Genomic DNA, 16,983 nt, shown 5'->3' on the forward strand with positions numbered 1-16,983 from the left:
TGTGTGTGTGTGTGTGTGTGTGTGTGTGTGTGTGTGAGTGTGTGTGTGTGTGTGTGTGTGTGTGTGTGGATGTGTGTGAAGCGTACAGAGAGGCGGAGGGAGTGCTTTACCGCAGTATCACTACATTTCTGCACCACTCATCAAAACTCTGCGGCATGCAGACTAGAGCTTGGGGGGAGGGCACTTATTATTAGGTCTGTCCTGCTGCTCTCTCATCAGACAGGCCACTGTACAGTTTTTTTACTTTCATTTCTAACCATCTGTTTTGCACTGGGCGTTCGGGTCCGTCACTTCTTTGTCTTTTTATATATATATATATTATATATATATATTCCTTATTTTTCTTACCGGTCTCGGGGCAGTTGTTGCAACCTTTCCTGTAGAACAATTTCAGCGCAACTTCTAGAGGCGAGGGAAAAACACAAATAAATTTAGGACAAGATGGCAAAGGATGGAGAAAAAAGCGAATGGAAAGAGTTTCTGTGGAACCCGAGGACCAGGGAGTTTCTGGGCAGAACGGCGAGCAGCTGGGGTGAGTAAGTCCGTCCGGCTTACAGCAATGCAGCAAACAAGCTCCCCCGGCTCTGTAACAGGTCGTTGTCGTGGAGTATACCCCTCGGGCGACACTGAGTGCTTTTAAATTCCCTAAAAAAATAAATAAATAAATACGCGTGACAGCGTTAGAATTGTGTCTTTGCAGAAGTTTATTGGTGCGAGTGTTCAGGCAACGAGAATTGAGTCGCTGTCCAAATGCCGTGGTGCTGAAATCTGACTGCGGCACAGAATCTCGCAGAAGCCGGCACATTATTCCCCTCACGGCGGGCTATTAGTAATATAGGACAGAGCTTTTCCTGGCTCGTACGGGTGAAGTCATGCTCTGTCCTCCCTTTTGCATGCGATTTGTCCAGATTAAAACAGCTCTACTTTGTCATTGCTTTACTTTGAACCCTGCTGCAGATAAGCCCTTTTTCTAGGAATTGAAACTCCTTTTCATACATGTATCTTCGTCAGATGTGGGTACAACATGACGCAACGAGATTTGTGTTTTTTCACAACTTAATATAATGCCACTTAGACATGGGCGCTGCCAACGTCGGGGCCAATGGCCCCTCCTATGAACTTGCTGCCCCCTGTCAGGAAGTCTCATATGTCTAGTTTTATTTATGAACAAGAGAAGAAATAAAGGTGCAATAAATTAACTACTGCTCGCTTTGGTTTCTAATTGACTTTTTCCAAAATGGAGACTTCTGATGTGGGTCATACTCACAAGATGTTTCATTGCTGCCTTTGGTAATCTGTAAATGATTTTAAAAAATATACAAATTACAGTTTCCTCTAAGCAAACCTCTACAAACTCCATTATTCAGTAAGTCACTAGGAGTTATTTGCTTTGATTTGTGTCATATTTCATTAGAGCAAGTGGGTCAAATCGACTTGACCAAACAGGTTCAGTCCCACAGCAAATGAAAACATGGCGTCTTCCACTGACTGACATGTTTTATCTGCAGATTATATCCATCAAAACACCAATAATTAAAATTCTATATAAGCTATTAAAAATATTTAACCATCAAGTCAAATAAACTGATATGCAATGATGTACAAATGGTACAAAGTGGTTTGTTTGGAGGTAATAAGTATGTAGGAAACTGGGATTGAGCTGTAGAGACATTTATTTATTCATGTCAGTTTTTACTCTTGTATTGTATGCCAGTGTTGCATCATGCACCGCCCCTCCCCCCAGAACCTATAAACAGCAACAAGATAAAAAATCCTTGAAATTCTCTGGCTTTCGATTTTTAGTCGGCTAACGTGAGATTATGAGCGTCCCCCCCTCCCCCCCACCCGTCTCCTCTCTATCGCCCCTAAAACTTTCTGAAAGCCCCCCAGCATACAGAGACCTTGCAACTATTTTAAAGATCCATGAAGTGGCAGGACACATATGGCCGCGTTCTAATAACACTGGGGGCATTTTAATCTGGGTAAAGCCGAGGACCAAATGCTATTTGTATCACCCTCAACCCGGCCCCTCCCGACCTGTGCAGTTCAGCAGAGAGATTTAATCCTAATCTAATGACTTCATTGGCTGATGAAGAAGGTTTCAATTCAGGATGTTCTGGCAAAGCAAAGGACTTTATAGAACAATTTTAATTTTTGATCTTTTGACTTCAAAGTCTCCGTATTGTCCCTGCGTTTATGTCCTACTACCTACACACAGGTTATAAAAGGTTTATTTATATATCTGATGTCCAAAACCAAATGTGCTACTGCCCAGTAAATAAATAATATGCTCACTACATGTTTATATGTGTGATAATGTAGATAAATGTGAAAAATATGTACCTCTAACAAGGTTGTTAGATATAAATAAAGATAAACTCTTTGAACATATGAGTTCAAGTTTCATCTGCTCCTTTTGGGTTTGATATATTATAAATAGCAGATACATTTGGTTTTTCAAGCTTATTTTTCCAAAATTGCCAACTAAATGAATATTTATTCAACAGCATATTCTTGGCACTTTTGACTTGATGCCACCAGAGCAGAGTAGAGAATCGGTCGTCATTGCCTTCTTTTGTTGGGAGTCATAATTTATTCTTTGATTAATTTGCTGTTATGTAGCAGGAAGGACTGCCACACAGACACATGCAGGCAAACTGATGAAACTCGCAAGATTAAATCATGATTTTTGATCACTTTTCTTCCATATTATGACAGCTAGTATACTTTGAGTCTGAAATAGTAAAATTTCAGATGTTAATCTTTTTTTTTTTAATTTTTATTTATTTATAAAACTATGAAGCAAAAACATAGGCTTCTTCAGTGATTGGTCCCAGGCTGCCCCTGGTGGTCTGGATGCCTTGAGGAGCTGCTAAAGTTTGCATGTGCCTTGGGCCGGCTCTGTCTCCCACAGAGGAAACTTAATCCAGCTCAGTTTGTTCCCGTTGCTCCAAGGTCTGATGGCCTTTTTAATCTGTGCTCTCTAAGACTTGGTAATTAGTCTATTTCCGTTGTGAGTTATTATAGGCTGGCTTCACTTGGCGTTTCACAGAACCACACTGGGAATAAAGTCACACCATTAAGATTGAAAAATTGTATATATTCCAATTTATTCTTATTTGCATGATTGTAAACAGTTGGTGAAAAGCATAGTCCTTATTTTTGTTTAGTTCAAAATAAGTTAATTGAACGTGTTGCTGTTGAATTTGTTGTGTCGGCTCATGAAGCTGGGTAACGTTGCTTCAGAACGCTGGATCAAAGCCTCCTTTCAGGCTAAAACATGAAACAAGCTTCTGCATGTTTCGCTTTGTGTGCAGGGCTATGGAGAAATGAAAACGGCCTTGATGAAGGTCCACCAGCTGATGATGAGACAGGCTTGAGCCTGGACTTAAAACAGGACCGATTTGGTTTTCTGCACCATTTCTGAAATAAAGTTAAAAGAAAAAAAAAGGTAGAACCCTTACTGCGACGTCAGAGAGGCAAATTTTTAACACTCCCATTGTGAGACTGGAAAACATTAAAACCAATAAACCCTGATTTCATTTTCTAATGTCGTTCCTTTGGCCTTTTGAGTCAGAAGACAGTTTCGTATCAGGTTACGATGCAATTACCAGCATGATCTTCCAGATTAGTGTAATGCCTCCTAAAAAAGTAAGTTGGGCCCAGACTGCATTCATTTGCAGTTTGCAAATGGCTGAAACAGAGATGTTTGACTGTCTGTCATCAGTGCGCACTCAGAGGACACAGTGTGAACCTAACACCCTCTTTACATTAGTGTGAGGGATGCCCGTTTGTTCGTGTGTGTGTGTGCCATTGTGCACGTCCAGTCTCCCCTGGGTGGTGTCACATAGTCAGCACAGCCTAACCCCCTGGGGAGACAAAAGGAAAACGCTTCAGCACTTTGCTCTATCGCTTCTTTGTCCAAATGTCTCTTATCCTGCTCGCTGACTCGTCGGCTAACATCGTCTTCCTCGACAAACAAGTCGTCGTCTGCAATTTTCACTTTGATTTAATGTGGCAACGAGTTGAATGTTTCTGAAAACAACTGGATGAAAAGCACACCCACGTGGGCTTTGAATCATTAAGGAACTCTTCTGTAATTGACCTCCCTTGGATCAGCTTCCCCTTGACATTTTGCTATGGATTAGCGGCAGCGTTGCTTTGTGCAGGGAGGCAGACGCCACGCTGCTGCTGACGGAGGGCTTCGCTGGGGGCTTCCAGCTGAAGCACAGGGTCAGGGCACTCAGCTGCTTCCCAGTGTCGGCCTCAGGTGTTAATGCGTCACAGAAAATGCTATTTCTGCTGCCTGGGTCTCTGCAGGACAGGAAGGACAGGAAAAGAGTTAGAAAGAGCTCTTTAAAACTTTTGATTTGAACCCCATAAGCCAGGGAAACTATTTTTTTTTTTTGAGTTAGACTTTTGCTCAGTTAGACTCAAAGTAAATTAAAGTGTAGAGCTAAGTATGCAGTCATATCAGCAATAGTTTCCTGAGTATCTGAACCATGTGACGTTAGGGGCTCATATAAATTGTTTTTCTTTGTTTTCTGGTGATAATCATATCAAGATAATATAAAATGTGTTTGATTTCCAGTGTTGATATTTTGCTTTTATTTTCTGGAAATGCATTGTTGTATTTTCATTGTCTTTAGTATTAAGCTTCTCATAATAGTAATAATTTAAAGCATCTCACAATGGTTTTTGCCAGTTAAAAAAATAATTGCAAATGCTTGTGTTTGGGTTCCACCTAAACCTAAGCAATCTGAAATCGTAGCTTTGGCCATTTGACCATGTTGTGTCCCAGACTGACTCGATGGCAAATAATGGATATGGTCATATGGTCGCATAAAATGCCAAACTAAAGAGAAGGAAAGCAAAATATCAGAGGAGTAGAAAGACCCAAATGTTCTGCATAAAGTTAATAAAGTATGAAAAATTTAAAAACTCTAGAGTAATGATATAGACATAAGCAGTTTTAAATACAAGAATTGAGGGAGCTAGTCTGTATCATTTTATTGGTAAAAATTAAGAGTTAATGTGCAGGCTTTACATTGAAGCTACAAACATCTATTAAAGTTTGTCATAAAAATCATATATTTATTGTTTTAGGGTTTAGATTTGACAGAGAAACTCTTGCTCAGAGCAAGATTAATTTTTGATTCATTGATGGAACATAGCTTATATATAACATAACAACATTTTCTTTCTGTTTTTTCAGGTCTCATCATTCTGTTCTACATAGTTTTCTACCTCTGCCTGGGGGGCCTGTTTGCTCTTACCATGTACATCATGCTGCAGACCCTGGATGACCACAAACCCACTTGGCAGGACCGCCTTTCCACACCAGGTGCCAGATAGTGCAGGTTCAAACGGCATGGATGCAGAACCCGCTTTTGTGAGTCGCCATGACACTCCTGCTGCATCTTTGTTTCTCACAGGTTTAGTGATTAGACCCCGTCAGGACGAAACCTTCGAGATAGTTTACACCATCCAGAACACCGAGAGCTGGGACATGTACGCTCAGGCCCTGGACAGGTTCCTGTCACGTAAGTCTGACTCCCGTCCTCTGCTGGTCCGACTCAGTTGACTTACAGCTGTGGATTATCCAATTGCGCTTTTCTAATATTGGATCGTTCCTTTACCATCAGTGAGTGGGAGGCTGCCTTGCGGCAGAGTTTCAGTTGAGTCATGAGGCTTCGCAAACCGAGTAACCCTCCACCTCCCTCCCCCCCTCCGCTCCCTGCAGCTTACAACGACTCCATCCAGGCCCAGAAGAACCACGAGTGCACTCCGGAACAGTACTTCCTGCAGGAGGACAGCGGCGATGTGAAGAACAACCCCAAGCGCTCCTGTCAGTTCAACCGAACCATTCTGGAAGCATGCTCTGGACTCCACGACCGTTACTATGGATACCAGGAGGGCAAGCCGTGCATCATCATCAAGCTGAATCGGGTATGAAAGACAGGAAAAAGAAGGGAAGGGAAATGGATGCTGTTGCTAGGAGACATTGAGGAAACATCAAAAAAAAAAAAGCAAAGCAGACGGGGAGAGAAAAATACCCTACAAAGGAGAAAAGTCTGGGTTAAGAGTGGCACTTATCCATTGTGCTTCATAGCACAATGTGAAAGATTGCTTTTGTTCTCCCTGTGATTTGACAATAAAATATGAATTGCATTTCTTTCTTTTCTGCCTCGCCAGGTGATTGGATTGATGCCAGGAAAGGACGGACAGGCTCCGTCTGTCACCTGTGGCGCAAAGGTAATCCCTTTTTGTCCTTCACAATGAAAGGATTAACATGACAAATTGGAGTCCGGCCCATTCATAGCTCCTCTCATTTGCAGTATGCCTATCTTCTGCTATCCCCTTTATTTTCCTCCTAATTTTTGCATTGTTTCAGCAATATTTGTGTTTATTTATAAATTTCCTGGTGTCCTTTTATGCTCCTATTACACTCCATAAAACTATTCCCTCTCAGAAATACAGAGTTGGCAAAGATGAATGGGTAAGATCAACAGACAAGTTGCACATAGTGAAATGTAGATGCTTAGAAGTGGCTTGGAAAGTAGAGATTAACTACAGTACTTTTCAAAAAATATACATACCTCTCAAACTTTTTCTACATTTTGTACTTTTGCATAGCTGTGAAGTGGAAGGAGAATAATACATCGTTTTGAAAATCTTTACAAATAAAAATCTGAACAGTGTGCCATGCATGTGTAATCATCCCCTTTACTCTGAAACACTTAAATAAATAATAATCCAGGACGTTACTGTGACGTGTCGCCTCGCAAGCACAGATATCAAACTCATCGCCGTAAGTTTCATATTATTTACCAAGAGAGCTCACTACTGTTATTTTGGGAAACACTTACATTATACGCTAAGCTGTTTCTGACAACGCATGTGATGTCATCAGTTCAATTGTTGCGAACCTACAGACACAATGTCCAAATCCCCTTTTGTTTAGAAGAAAGAAAATATTCTGCTGGAGATCCTTCCTGCCCACAGCTACTCTTTGAAGAACCTTGGATAATATGAGTTACAACAACAACATTTAATTTCACATTGGGATTAAGAAACTACTTTTGAATTTGAAACAAAAATTGCAAAAATTTCAGTCTGTTGGTAAGTGAAGCTGGTAGAAAAAACAAACAAACAAACAAAAAAAAAACAATCAGCCTTATTTGCCACAAAAGGTACAAGACCTTGATTCGGTGGAGTTAAATGCAGATGCATGGCACATTTTTTTGAAAGGTTATTTGTAAAGAACCTAGAAAACTGTAGTTTACAATCTCATATTAAATAGACCTGAAGTAGGTAGTTGGTATGTGCTTTAAACACAGTTCAGAAAAAAGAAGACAATAACTTAAGCATTGTTATAACTGATAGAGCTGTTTCTCCCTCTTAGAGAGATGACTCTGACAAAATCGGAGAGATGATTTACTTCCCTTCAAACGGCACTTTTGATCTAATGTACTACCCTTACTATGGCAAGAAAGCTCAGGTAGGAGAGTATTTTCAATCTATGGACAGTCTAAATTCTGAAATGCTTTCAGATTTCTCTGTATTTTTAGAAAATGCGCCTTTGGTCTGGCATTGCAGGTGAACTACTCCCAGCCTTTGGTCGCTGTCAAGTTCCTTAACATCACTGTCAATCAAGACGTCAACATCGAGTGCAAGATCCACGCCAACAACATTCCCACTGGAAATGAAAGAGACAAGTTTGCTGGTAGAGTGTCATTCAAGCTGAGGATCAACTCTCAAAACTAGCCTGACCCCAAATGAAAACTTTTCTCCCCCTGACACCCTTCCCCCCCCTTCCCCCCACATCTTCTGCACCACTGCACATACACCGAAAAATAAACCCGCAGTATTCACATCCTTCACGTGGTTCGATTGCACCCTGCTCCAGTTTTCTTCTTCTTCTTTTTCTTTCTTTTTTTTTTTTTTAGGGGGAAAGGGGATTGTGCGACAGGGTAAATTGAGCACGAGAGGGTGGTAAATGCTGTCCTTGTTTCTGTCGGTGAGCGTTCAGACAAATGATTTTCTGTAAATTAGTTTGAGGTGACCTCTATTTATACTGCATGATAAACTAGGAGACATAAAACAGGATGTGTTTTCGAAATCTGCGAGCAACCTTACCACGTTTACCGTGTTGCTGCTCACCTCCCGCTGCCTCCTTCGAGAGTATTCCTACTATATATCTGAATATACACAGACTACAATACAAAAGGTGTATATCTACAGTATTTATACGGCATCATAACCTTATATAGGTCCGTCTGTTCTGTTGCACTTAAAAAGAGTACTCCTACAAACCTGCATTTTTCTCAATAGATGGATGCAGAGATGAAGCCATTTGCATGTGCGTGCTGTCTTAAGTGTGCTTTGAAGGCACACTGTTTCCCATCGCTCCATAGTCAGCTAAGGACAGGTTAAGTAACTGACCACCAGGAGGGACCACAATATAAGCTTTAACCCTCATGCACTCCGAGTGTGTGTGTGTGTGTATTTGGAAGCATATCTTTAAAAATTGGATGTTTTTTTTTTTTATCGTGTATGAATGTGTGCATTTCATTTACAGATTCCATTTCTAATTGTAGGTCGGGAAGTTGCATGCAATGTGCAATATTCATTAAGTGGCATACATTATGAATGCTCACATTCATTCATCAGACGGCTCCTGTTGCAGATCATTCACGCTGGATATTTAAACTTTGAACTCAGAGCAGCTGCTAACAAAACAAACAGGAACAATATCTGGTGTGGTTTTAACACTGAGTTAATTATGAAAAGACAAATCTCCGGAAAACACTTTTTTAAGGTAGTAAACTTGTCCAATAGATAATCAGAATTAGCTCATTAAAGATTTTTTTTAACATTTTTTTTATTTTTTTTGTAGCCAACTCACCAAGATGAATTTTACTCATTTCCATCATATATTCAGTTTTTAGCGGTACTTCATTTCCTCTCACTGTACAGTTTCATCCAAAGCTATATGTCTGGTGTAATTTATTTATTCAAACCTAAATATTTAGTTTTCTGTCTCTTTTTTTGTTGTTGTTGTTGTTGAGTGTTTTGCATCTATTTCCTTAATACCAGGAATAGATGTCATTGTCAGATTTTTATTTTTTTTTTTATTGTTTTGCACTGGAAGTGTGCTTTTTATTCCTTCATTTGTGAAGCTGAGTTGATTTAATAAAAGCACTTGCAGTTTTTGGAGGAGGAAGAGGATGTAGACAGCTTGGTTTTTTTTTTGTTCCCTGCTTTCTTTTTCCACACTCGTCATCACTATGCAACATATTGATCTTGAACATTCCCATGACTTGCTTACATCCTCACGAGCTTCTGTGAGAAAATACTCAATAAGCTTTCAGATGTACAGTGACTACATGTTGATTTATTAGTTTGTTTTGTTGTTCTTGTTTTATTCTCTGCTGTATGAGAGAAAAATCATCACGATGAATATCTAACCAGTATCACCTCCATTAAAAGTCATTTATCATGCCTGAGTTTTGGTGCACATCCACTGTGCTGAGCCGTCCCACAAACCTGCCTAAAAGATTAAATATTATTCTGACAAATCTGTAAAAACTCAACTGTAATATTGGCCAGCCATGTATAGCATCCTTAACAATTGTTGACCCTTAGAAAAGGAGATGTTGCTGCAGAGACTTGGTGACCATATGATCCCTCCCTGGTCTGCTGTAGCTACATCCTGACTTTTTCAGATCAACACATCATCTGCTGCTTTTGGACAGCATGGACTCTTGTCTTTCCCAGTTTGAACAGTGGCTTTGAGAAATTGATCTCTGTGTTATATCCCCCAAAAATAGAAGCTATGGATTACTAAAAACATTTTTTTATAGAATAAAGAGCTTAAATCACTTCTTCTGAAAGTAGAAAGGAATTTGATTTGATAATCTTTCATGACATGTATGGAAAAACAAAAATTGAGTAGGAAAAAATAGTTACGTTTCCGGATGTTATATCATATTCTGTTGTTTAAAAGATAAAAATCTCACTTCCTGACATGTGAAAGTCAAAACCAATCACAGAATGTTATACCACGGGTAAAAAAAAAGGCCTTCAGTGTATCTAGGTGATCTAGGAAAAAAATTAATGTGGACTACTAATTAAAAGTTCCTGGTGATCTCATCTACTTACATAAACAAGCTTCATAGGAACTATTAATATTACCACTAATTGTGGCACCATCATAATGTAATCAAATTCAAAGTTGGCTTTTCTTTTTTCTTTTTTTTTACTTTTCTTAATGGCATATTATGAAACTATTTATTTATTTTAGGGCTTTTTGCTAATTTTTACCAGTGGCACCAAAATACAGTGGATGCTCTTAACAGAAACCCAAGTAAGATCTGACTCTGCTTGTCCATATTATTGTTCTCTTTGCTGCTGAATCTCACAAAGGTCCAAACAGAACCTTTTATCTGAGCCGAGAGGGACAAGTACATGGACCATTAATCATCAAATTTTTATCTAAGATGTGCTTTAACATGCTCTCCTCTTTTAGCTTTTTGGGACTTCACTGACAGATTCAGATGTACTCTTCTTCTGGCCTGCTTTCAGCTCTTACTTAATTTCATTGTAATCTCTTAATCTGGTCAACTAATCCAAAGCAGGCACGCTGAACTTCTTTACCCTACTTTGTCGTTCATGTACCGAGCATCAAATGCCCAGTTCACGGCTTTAAAGCTATTCTCTTATGATAGCTTTTCCATACTTTCAAACTCACATCCAGTCAATACTGCAATCCATCTAGTCAAATGTTTGGTTTCATCCGTCAATTTCACTCTTTTTTCTTGTCATTCATACTTGAACATTACTTCTTCTGCCAAAGATATTAATGATAATTTACACATCATCTATTTTTGCAGTTCGGATAGATGCTCATTTGCTGGTCTGAGCAAAAATCTCACCCACAGAATCATGAAGGCCTCCTGTCATATAATAATAGATACGCACACAAGCGGAAAATGTTTCCCTGCAGCAAAACAGTGCCTCCTGGTGGACAGACATCTTTGTCCTCCAGTTACACAGAATGTTCTTTCCTGCTATCTCAGTTTATCCCTTTATTTTTTTCCTGTGCTAATTTGGAGATGTTATCAAAGAGCAATATATGTTTATCTCCTGTGCAAATGTGTGATTGTTCAGAGGAAAGGCAACATTCGGTACATTCAAGAGCAAGGGGGAAAGAAGGACCACGTTTGTGAGCATAATGCAGCCAATATGAAAAAAAAGTGAGTAAAAAAATGCTTCGTGAATGAAAGAGTATTTTTGCTGTAACGAGACGAGAATGTAAGGTTTGAACTGTATTGTGTGATGAAAGCTACATGAAGAGGTTTCATAATTTAATTCAAGGAAAAGGCAAGATGCCAGAAATTTGTTTAGACTTGCATTTAACGTTTTTACCATCGTTTGAGTCTTTCTTTTTCTGTTTAATTAATATTTTTAAAATAAATAGCTTTTAAAGCTTGCAATCAAAAGTTCTAACAGGACTTTAACCCTCGAAGCACTTTCAGAAACTGCAAAGCTGCACAGTGTGAAGTGTTGGAGAGAAATTCATGATTCAAACAGTGAATAAATACGAGAAATATCATCACCCACACCTACCTTAAAGTTGCACTGTTGCTATGATTGTGGTTCAAAGAATTGTCCTAAAATATACATTTATGAAAAATAAATAAATAAATTATCCTGCTGGATCCATATTTTTGGCTCTTACCTTATGTCTATTTTTGCTCATGTTTAAGTCAAGATAAAAAATAAATAAATAAATAAATAAATGTCATTTAAGGGAACTCAAACTTGGTTTTACTTCTTGCATCTTAGCTTCATGTTTACTGAAGTATTTGGATTGTTTTGTCGCATTATCTGATGATTGTGATATTGCAACAATGTATTATACTTTCAAGAGAAAAAGAAGGAGTCAAGAAGTGTCAAATGAGTCTTTTTGTAAATATATTCTGTAATCTCACTCAAAATAATCTCAGTGGTACATAGCAATTCCACGCAAATGTGACAAGTATTTAAAGTTTCAAAAAAAAAGTTTCAACACTTTTTTAGATTAGAGTTGTTAAAGTAGTAGTACACAATTTTTTATGTGACAGTGAGTCATATAGTTGAAAGTAATTCGTGATTTAACTAGTTTAGTTTAGTTTAATTTCAGATTAGTTTACACTGGACACTGAGTGTAACAATAAGTCTGGAGGGATCAGAATCAAAAACATCATAGCAGTTGTACCTTTATTCAGTCATCATGTTTACATTGAGTATTATTTACACCGAAATTGATGTTTGCTTTGAAAGGAAATAAAGGTAGGAGGTAGAAGTTTACCTAAACCTCTAAAATATTCCGCTTTACTTTTAAATCAGCCAATAACTCTATCCATAATATCCCACATGTATCTTTCTTAATATATGTTTGTTTCCTACAGGAAGACTATTAGTGATGCACCGACTCGTACCTCCTTTTCTCGTATCAGGTTTTCTGTAAGTAACTGTCCAATTCAAACATGGCAACAGTTTAAAGGTTTATAAAACGGCCTTAAACAAAAACAAACAAAAAAAAAAAAACTGGGAGATTTCTAAGACTGCCGTTGCTTTAAGAAGTTACGAGTTTGCTTTGGTCTTGGCTGTTCTTGGACTAGCTAGCCGTTAGCTTCCGCTTGTTGCTCCTACCATCCTGGGTCTATGCTAAGCTAAAGACACCAAGAGGACAATATACTGCAGATAAGATATGGACTGCTTATAATATTTTAACAGAATCTCCCTTTAAAAAAATCAATACCATTCCCTGAAATTTGGAGATAATCTTAAATAGTAGAAGTTTTGTTTTCGCCTTTTGATGCTATGAAATAGAATGAGTGGTACTTGGTGGGATATGTACACTTTTTAAACTAAGTTATTATGGTGAAAGTCAAAATTCACTCTCTGTATTTATTTTTTAACAGAAAACTGCTTAAACTTAGACATACAATCTGATGTAGGATCATAATAATAAAATCTAACACATTTTTCATGTAAATGCTGTTATAAAGAATGGCTTCAGCTCTCTTCCATGGTTTCAAGCTATATCTTTAGCCCTCCTTTCTTTTCTCTCCTCCTTTAGAAAGACAGTAATGAAAGGAAAGGCAGGTGGTGAGGATTATGAAGCATTATAAGTTTTTTAAAATAGTATGATGTAAACCAGTGAATGCTAGTTGCAAGACACTTTCTTTAAGAAAGCTGAATGCATAAAGCCTATTTATTTATTTTTCTTTGATGTATTACATGATCTTATGTTGTATAAGTCTGTCAGGGTTGTAAAAGAAAGATTACTCCAAAGTAGAGTACTGGAGCCTCTGCTGGATGAATGATCACATTACAACGGTGATCAGCAGGTCAAGGTAAAAATTTCATACTTTTCCAGACTCTGATGACAATGTTGCTACATTTAACACATTTTAACCTCTTCTAACCTGAAGGGGGAAAAAAAACATACAGGAATGAATAAAGGAACAACCTTTTTTTTCAGACTCATCCAGACCTGGATTAATGTATACAGTTGCATATTTTGGCTTCTTGCAGCATTTTTTTTATTTTTTTAAACTGCCAAGTACTTTTTTTCTTGTCTTACTAAATCTTAATTTTTCTAAGTATGACAGAAAATGTTCTTATTGTTTGCCATGTTGGCACATTTACTCTAAAATGCAGCATGCCGTCATTGTTTCACATGAGACCTCTCTCATCATGGGAGACTGGTGCTGCGGCAATTTGTTGGCATCAGCGTACAAAATCAATGCGCATGACATTATTCACACTTAATCAGGCAGTTATTATCTAATCCATAGAAAAGTGCCCTAACAGGCAGAGGAAGATTCACAAACAAGAGCCATTAAAATCTGATTCAGTCACAAAACACTGCTTCCTTTGTTAAATGCTTTACGCAGATGCTTTTATAATGGTGTTTTTACTCGATTAAATGAGTTGGTGCCTCCGTTTGTCATCTGTTTCATCAAATTATCTCAAAGGTAATTCGATGATAAGCTCAGACTGTTTATCTTTTGACTTCAGTAATAGTCTTCTCAGCTGGTTTTGAAAGGTTTGCTTCGTTTTTGATTGAAATTGAAAGTTTAACAGTGATTTCAAAGACAAAAAGAGGATTCACATTGTCAAGGTAAGTCCAGCATGCCATTTTCCTCCAGTGCTTTCTGTGTCCTGTCATAGATTTCTCCAATGGCGTTAACTACTCTGGTTAACACCACGCTCAGCTCCTCCTGGTTCTGCACACACACCAGCCTGAAGAAAAATCCTCGCTCCGGCAGGGCAATGAAGGCCAACTCAGCCGCCCGCCGGACAAACCAAGTGTGGTGGTGAGACAGGGTGTTCTGATACGCCTCCCGACACAGATCGGAGGGACTCCTGAGCCGTCCGGCCGTCGGCGTCTCTGCCAGCTTCTGCAGGAAGAGTTTTAACCAGAGCAGAGCTCGATGGAGTCGCAGAAGGGTTCGGCATCCTGAGTCTGTCTGGTGGTGGAAATCGACTATGCCTCGATTCAGCTCAGTCCAAATCATTGAGCGCACCGAGTGGTAGGCCCCCGTATCCTGCGAATACCCAGCAGACTTTTTCACCGCAGTTTGTGAGTTTTCAGAGTTTCCTGAGTGCATGTCTGGGACAAACTCTTCTTCTGGGCCCTTCTCAGAAAGCAGGGCCAGTTGGCGGATTATAGCAGTCTTAGTCTCTATCTCCTTTGATATTAAACTAACCATAGGGCCCAGAGACTCCATGAACCTGGGACAGAGACAAAGAACAGAAATAATCAGTGCCAGAAGTGGGTTCATATGTACAGCACCTTGTTGCTGTTATCTAGTTAATGCTTTATGTCCCTAAAAACCAGACATTTCTAAGTATTTTTTTATTAGTATTTTAGGTAAAAGACAGAAAAAAACAGTTGCACAGTTATATCTGGTCTAAAATTGTTAAAAATTAAATGAAAAGTTATAATGATTTAAGCATTTGTTACTCTATCATAAAATCCCATTAAAACAACCTGAAATTTGAGGTTGTAGCGTGAAAAATTGTGAAAATTTCAAGGGATATGAATACTTTTCAAGCTAATTTTTCTGTCTCTGTGACAAAGCTTTAACTGATGCTCTTACTTTACAAGTTCGTCCCAGCTGGACAGATACGGCTGCAGCAGCACATCCGAGGTGTAAGCCCGAGCAACCAGCAGGTGGGAGACCAACACCGACACCTGGAAGTTCTGGCCGGGGCACAGAGCGAGAACGGGCGGGCCCTGCGTCTCGTCTGCCTCGCTGCTGTTGGACAGCTGGTGAGGCTGATTCTGCAGCGGGGGCTGGGGGCGTGTGGTGAGGTCAGGGGTTAATCAACAGGGGACAAAGAAAGAAAAAGCTCATGTGATTTATGGATTCACTGCTAGCGGGCTTCCCAACAAACACAAACCCGGTTTTGGGTTAGCAGCTGAGTCATTTCTACGCAGCCTTTGTGAACTTTTACCTTGTTAACTTGATTGTAACCTTTTAAACAGGAATCCCAGTGATAGTCCAAACCTCCCTCTGCAGCAAGACATTAGAAAAACACAAACATGTCAGACAATATTGGCAGTGATCTCTTCAAAATTGACAATTGTGATGGTGTAGAATTTTGTCAATGTTTGAAGAAGCCTTCAAACATTGACAATCTTCCTCTATGTTCAGCAGCTCATTATAGCTGCTTTTGTTTGATGATTAAAATTTTTTTTTAAAGGATTAGTTCACCCCTCCCCCCCAAAAAAAAAGCTGCATGCTATAGGCAACATCAATAAAAAGAGAGAGNGTCCAAATGTCTCTTATCCTGCTCGCTGACTCGTCGGCTAACATCGTCTTCCTCGACAAACAAGTCGTCGTCTGCAATTTTCACTTTGATTTAATGTGGCAACGAGTTGAACGTTTCTGAAAACAACTGGATGAAAAGCACACCCACGTGGGCTTTGAATCATTAAGGAACTCTTCTGTAATTGACCTCCCTTGGATCAGCTTCCCCTTGACATTTTGTTATGGATTAGCGGCAGCGTTGCTTTGTGCAGGGAGGCAGACGCCACGCTGCTGCTGACGGAGGGCTTCGCTGGGGGCTTCCAGCTGAAGCACAGGGTCAGGGCACTCAGCTGCTTCCCAGTGTCGGCCTCAGGTGTTAATGCGTCACAGAAAATGCTATTTCTGCTGCCTGGGTCTCTGCAGGACAGGAAGGACAGGAAAATAGTTAGAAAGAGCTCTTTAAAACTTTTGATTTGAACCCCATAAGCCAGGGAAACTATTTTTTTTTTTTGAGTTAGACTTTTGCTCAGTTAGACTCAAAGTAAATTAAAGTGTAGAGCTAAGTATGCAGTCATATCAGCAATAGTTTCCTGAGTATCTGAACCATGTGACGTTAGGGGCTCATATAAATTGTTTTTCTTTGTTTTCTGGTGATAATCATATCAAGATAATATAAAATGTGTTTGATTTCCAGTGTTGATTTTTTTTTCTTTTATTTTCTGGAAATGCATTGTTGTATTTTCATTGTCTTTAGTATTAAGCTTCTCATAATAGTAATAATTTAAAGCATCTCACAATGGTTTTTGCCTGTTAAAAAAATAATTGCAAATGCTTGTGTTTGGGTTCCACCTAAACCTAAGCAATCTGAAATCGTAGCTTTGGCCATTTGACCATGTTGTGTCCCAGACTGACTCGATGGCAAATAATGGATATGGTCATGGTCGCATAAAATGCCAAACTAAAGAGAAGGAAAGCAAAATATCAGAGGAGTAGAAAGACCCAAATGTTCTGCATAAAGTTAATAAAGTATGAAAAACTTAAAAACTCTAGAGTAATGATATAGACATAAGCAGTTTTAAATACAAGAATTGAGGGAGCTAGTCTGTATCATTTTATTGGTAAAAATTAAGAGTTAATGTGCAGGCTTTACATTGAAGCTACAAACATCTAT

General features: G+C 39.0%; 2 protein-coding genes across 3 annotated transcripts; one reads left to right on the top strand and one right to left on the bottom strand.

The window, feature by feature from the left end:
- The first annotated feature begins 125 nt into the window (after positions 1-125).
- On the top strand, positions 126-11,729 carry LOC103145631 (sodium/potassium-transporting ATPase subunit beta-2-like). 2 transcript variants are annotated; one of them, XM_007563143.2, is made up of 8 exons: positions 126-532; positions 5,216-5,344; positions 5,436-5,543; positions 5,744-5,949; positions 6,196-6,255; positions 6,473-6,499; positions 7,406-7,501; positions 7,600-11,729. In XM_007563143.2, exons 1-8 carry the CDS (start codon positions 442-444, stop codon positions 7,765-7,767), a joined length of 885 nt encoding a protein of 294 aa, XP_007563205.1. In that variant the 5' UTR covers positions 126-441; the 3' UTR covers positions 7,768-11,729. The 2 variants fall into 2 exon arrangements, with proteins under 2 accessions (XP_007563205.1, XP_007563206.1); XM_007563144.2 differs by lacking the exon at positions 6,473-6,499 and having other exon boundaries at positions 127-532.
- On the bottom strand, positions 8,888-15,997 carry LOC103145700 (ceramide-1-phosphate transfer protein-like). The gene is made up of 4 exons (XM_007563258.2): positions 15,982-15,997; positions 15,517-15,575; positions 15,159-15,355; positions 8,888-14,790 (listed from the first exon to the last, which is right to left on the bottom strand). The coding sequence occupies exons 1-4, from the start codon at positions 15,995-15,997 to the stop codon at positions 14,172-14,174; spliced, it is 891 nt and encodes a 296-aa protein (XP_007563320.2). The 3' UTR covers positions 8,888-14,171.
- Positions 15,998-16,983: the final 986 nt, after the last annotated feature.

Source organism: Poecilia formosa, unplaced genomic scaffold, assembly GCF_000485575.1.
Source record: "Poecilia formosa unplaced genomic scaffold, Poecilia_formosa-5.1.2 Scaffold145, whole genome shotgun sequence".
NCBI lineage: Eukaryota > Metazoa > Chordata > Actinopteri > Cyprinodontiformes > Poeciliidae > Poecilia > Poecilia formosa.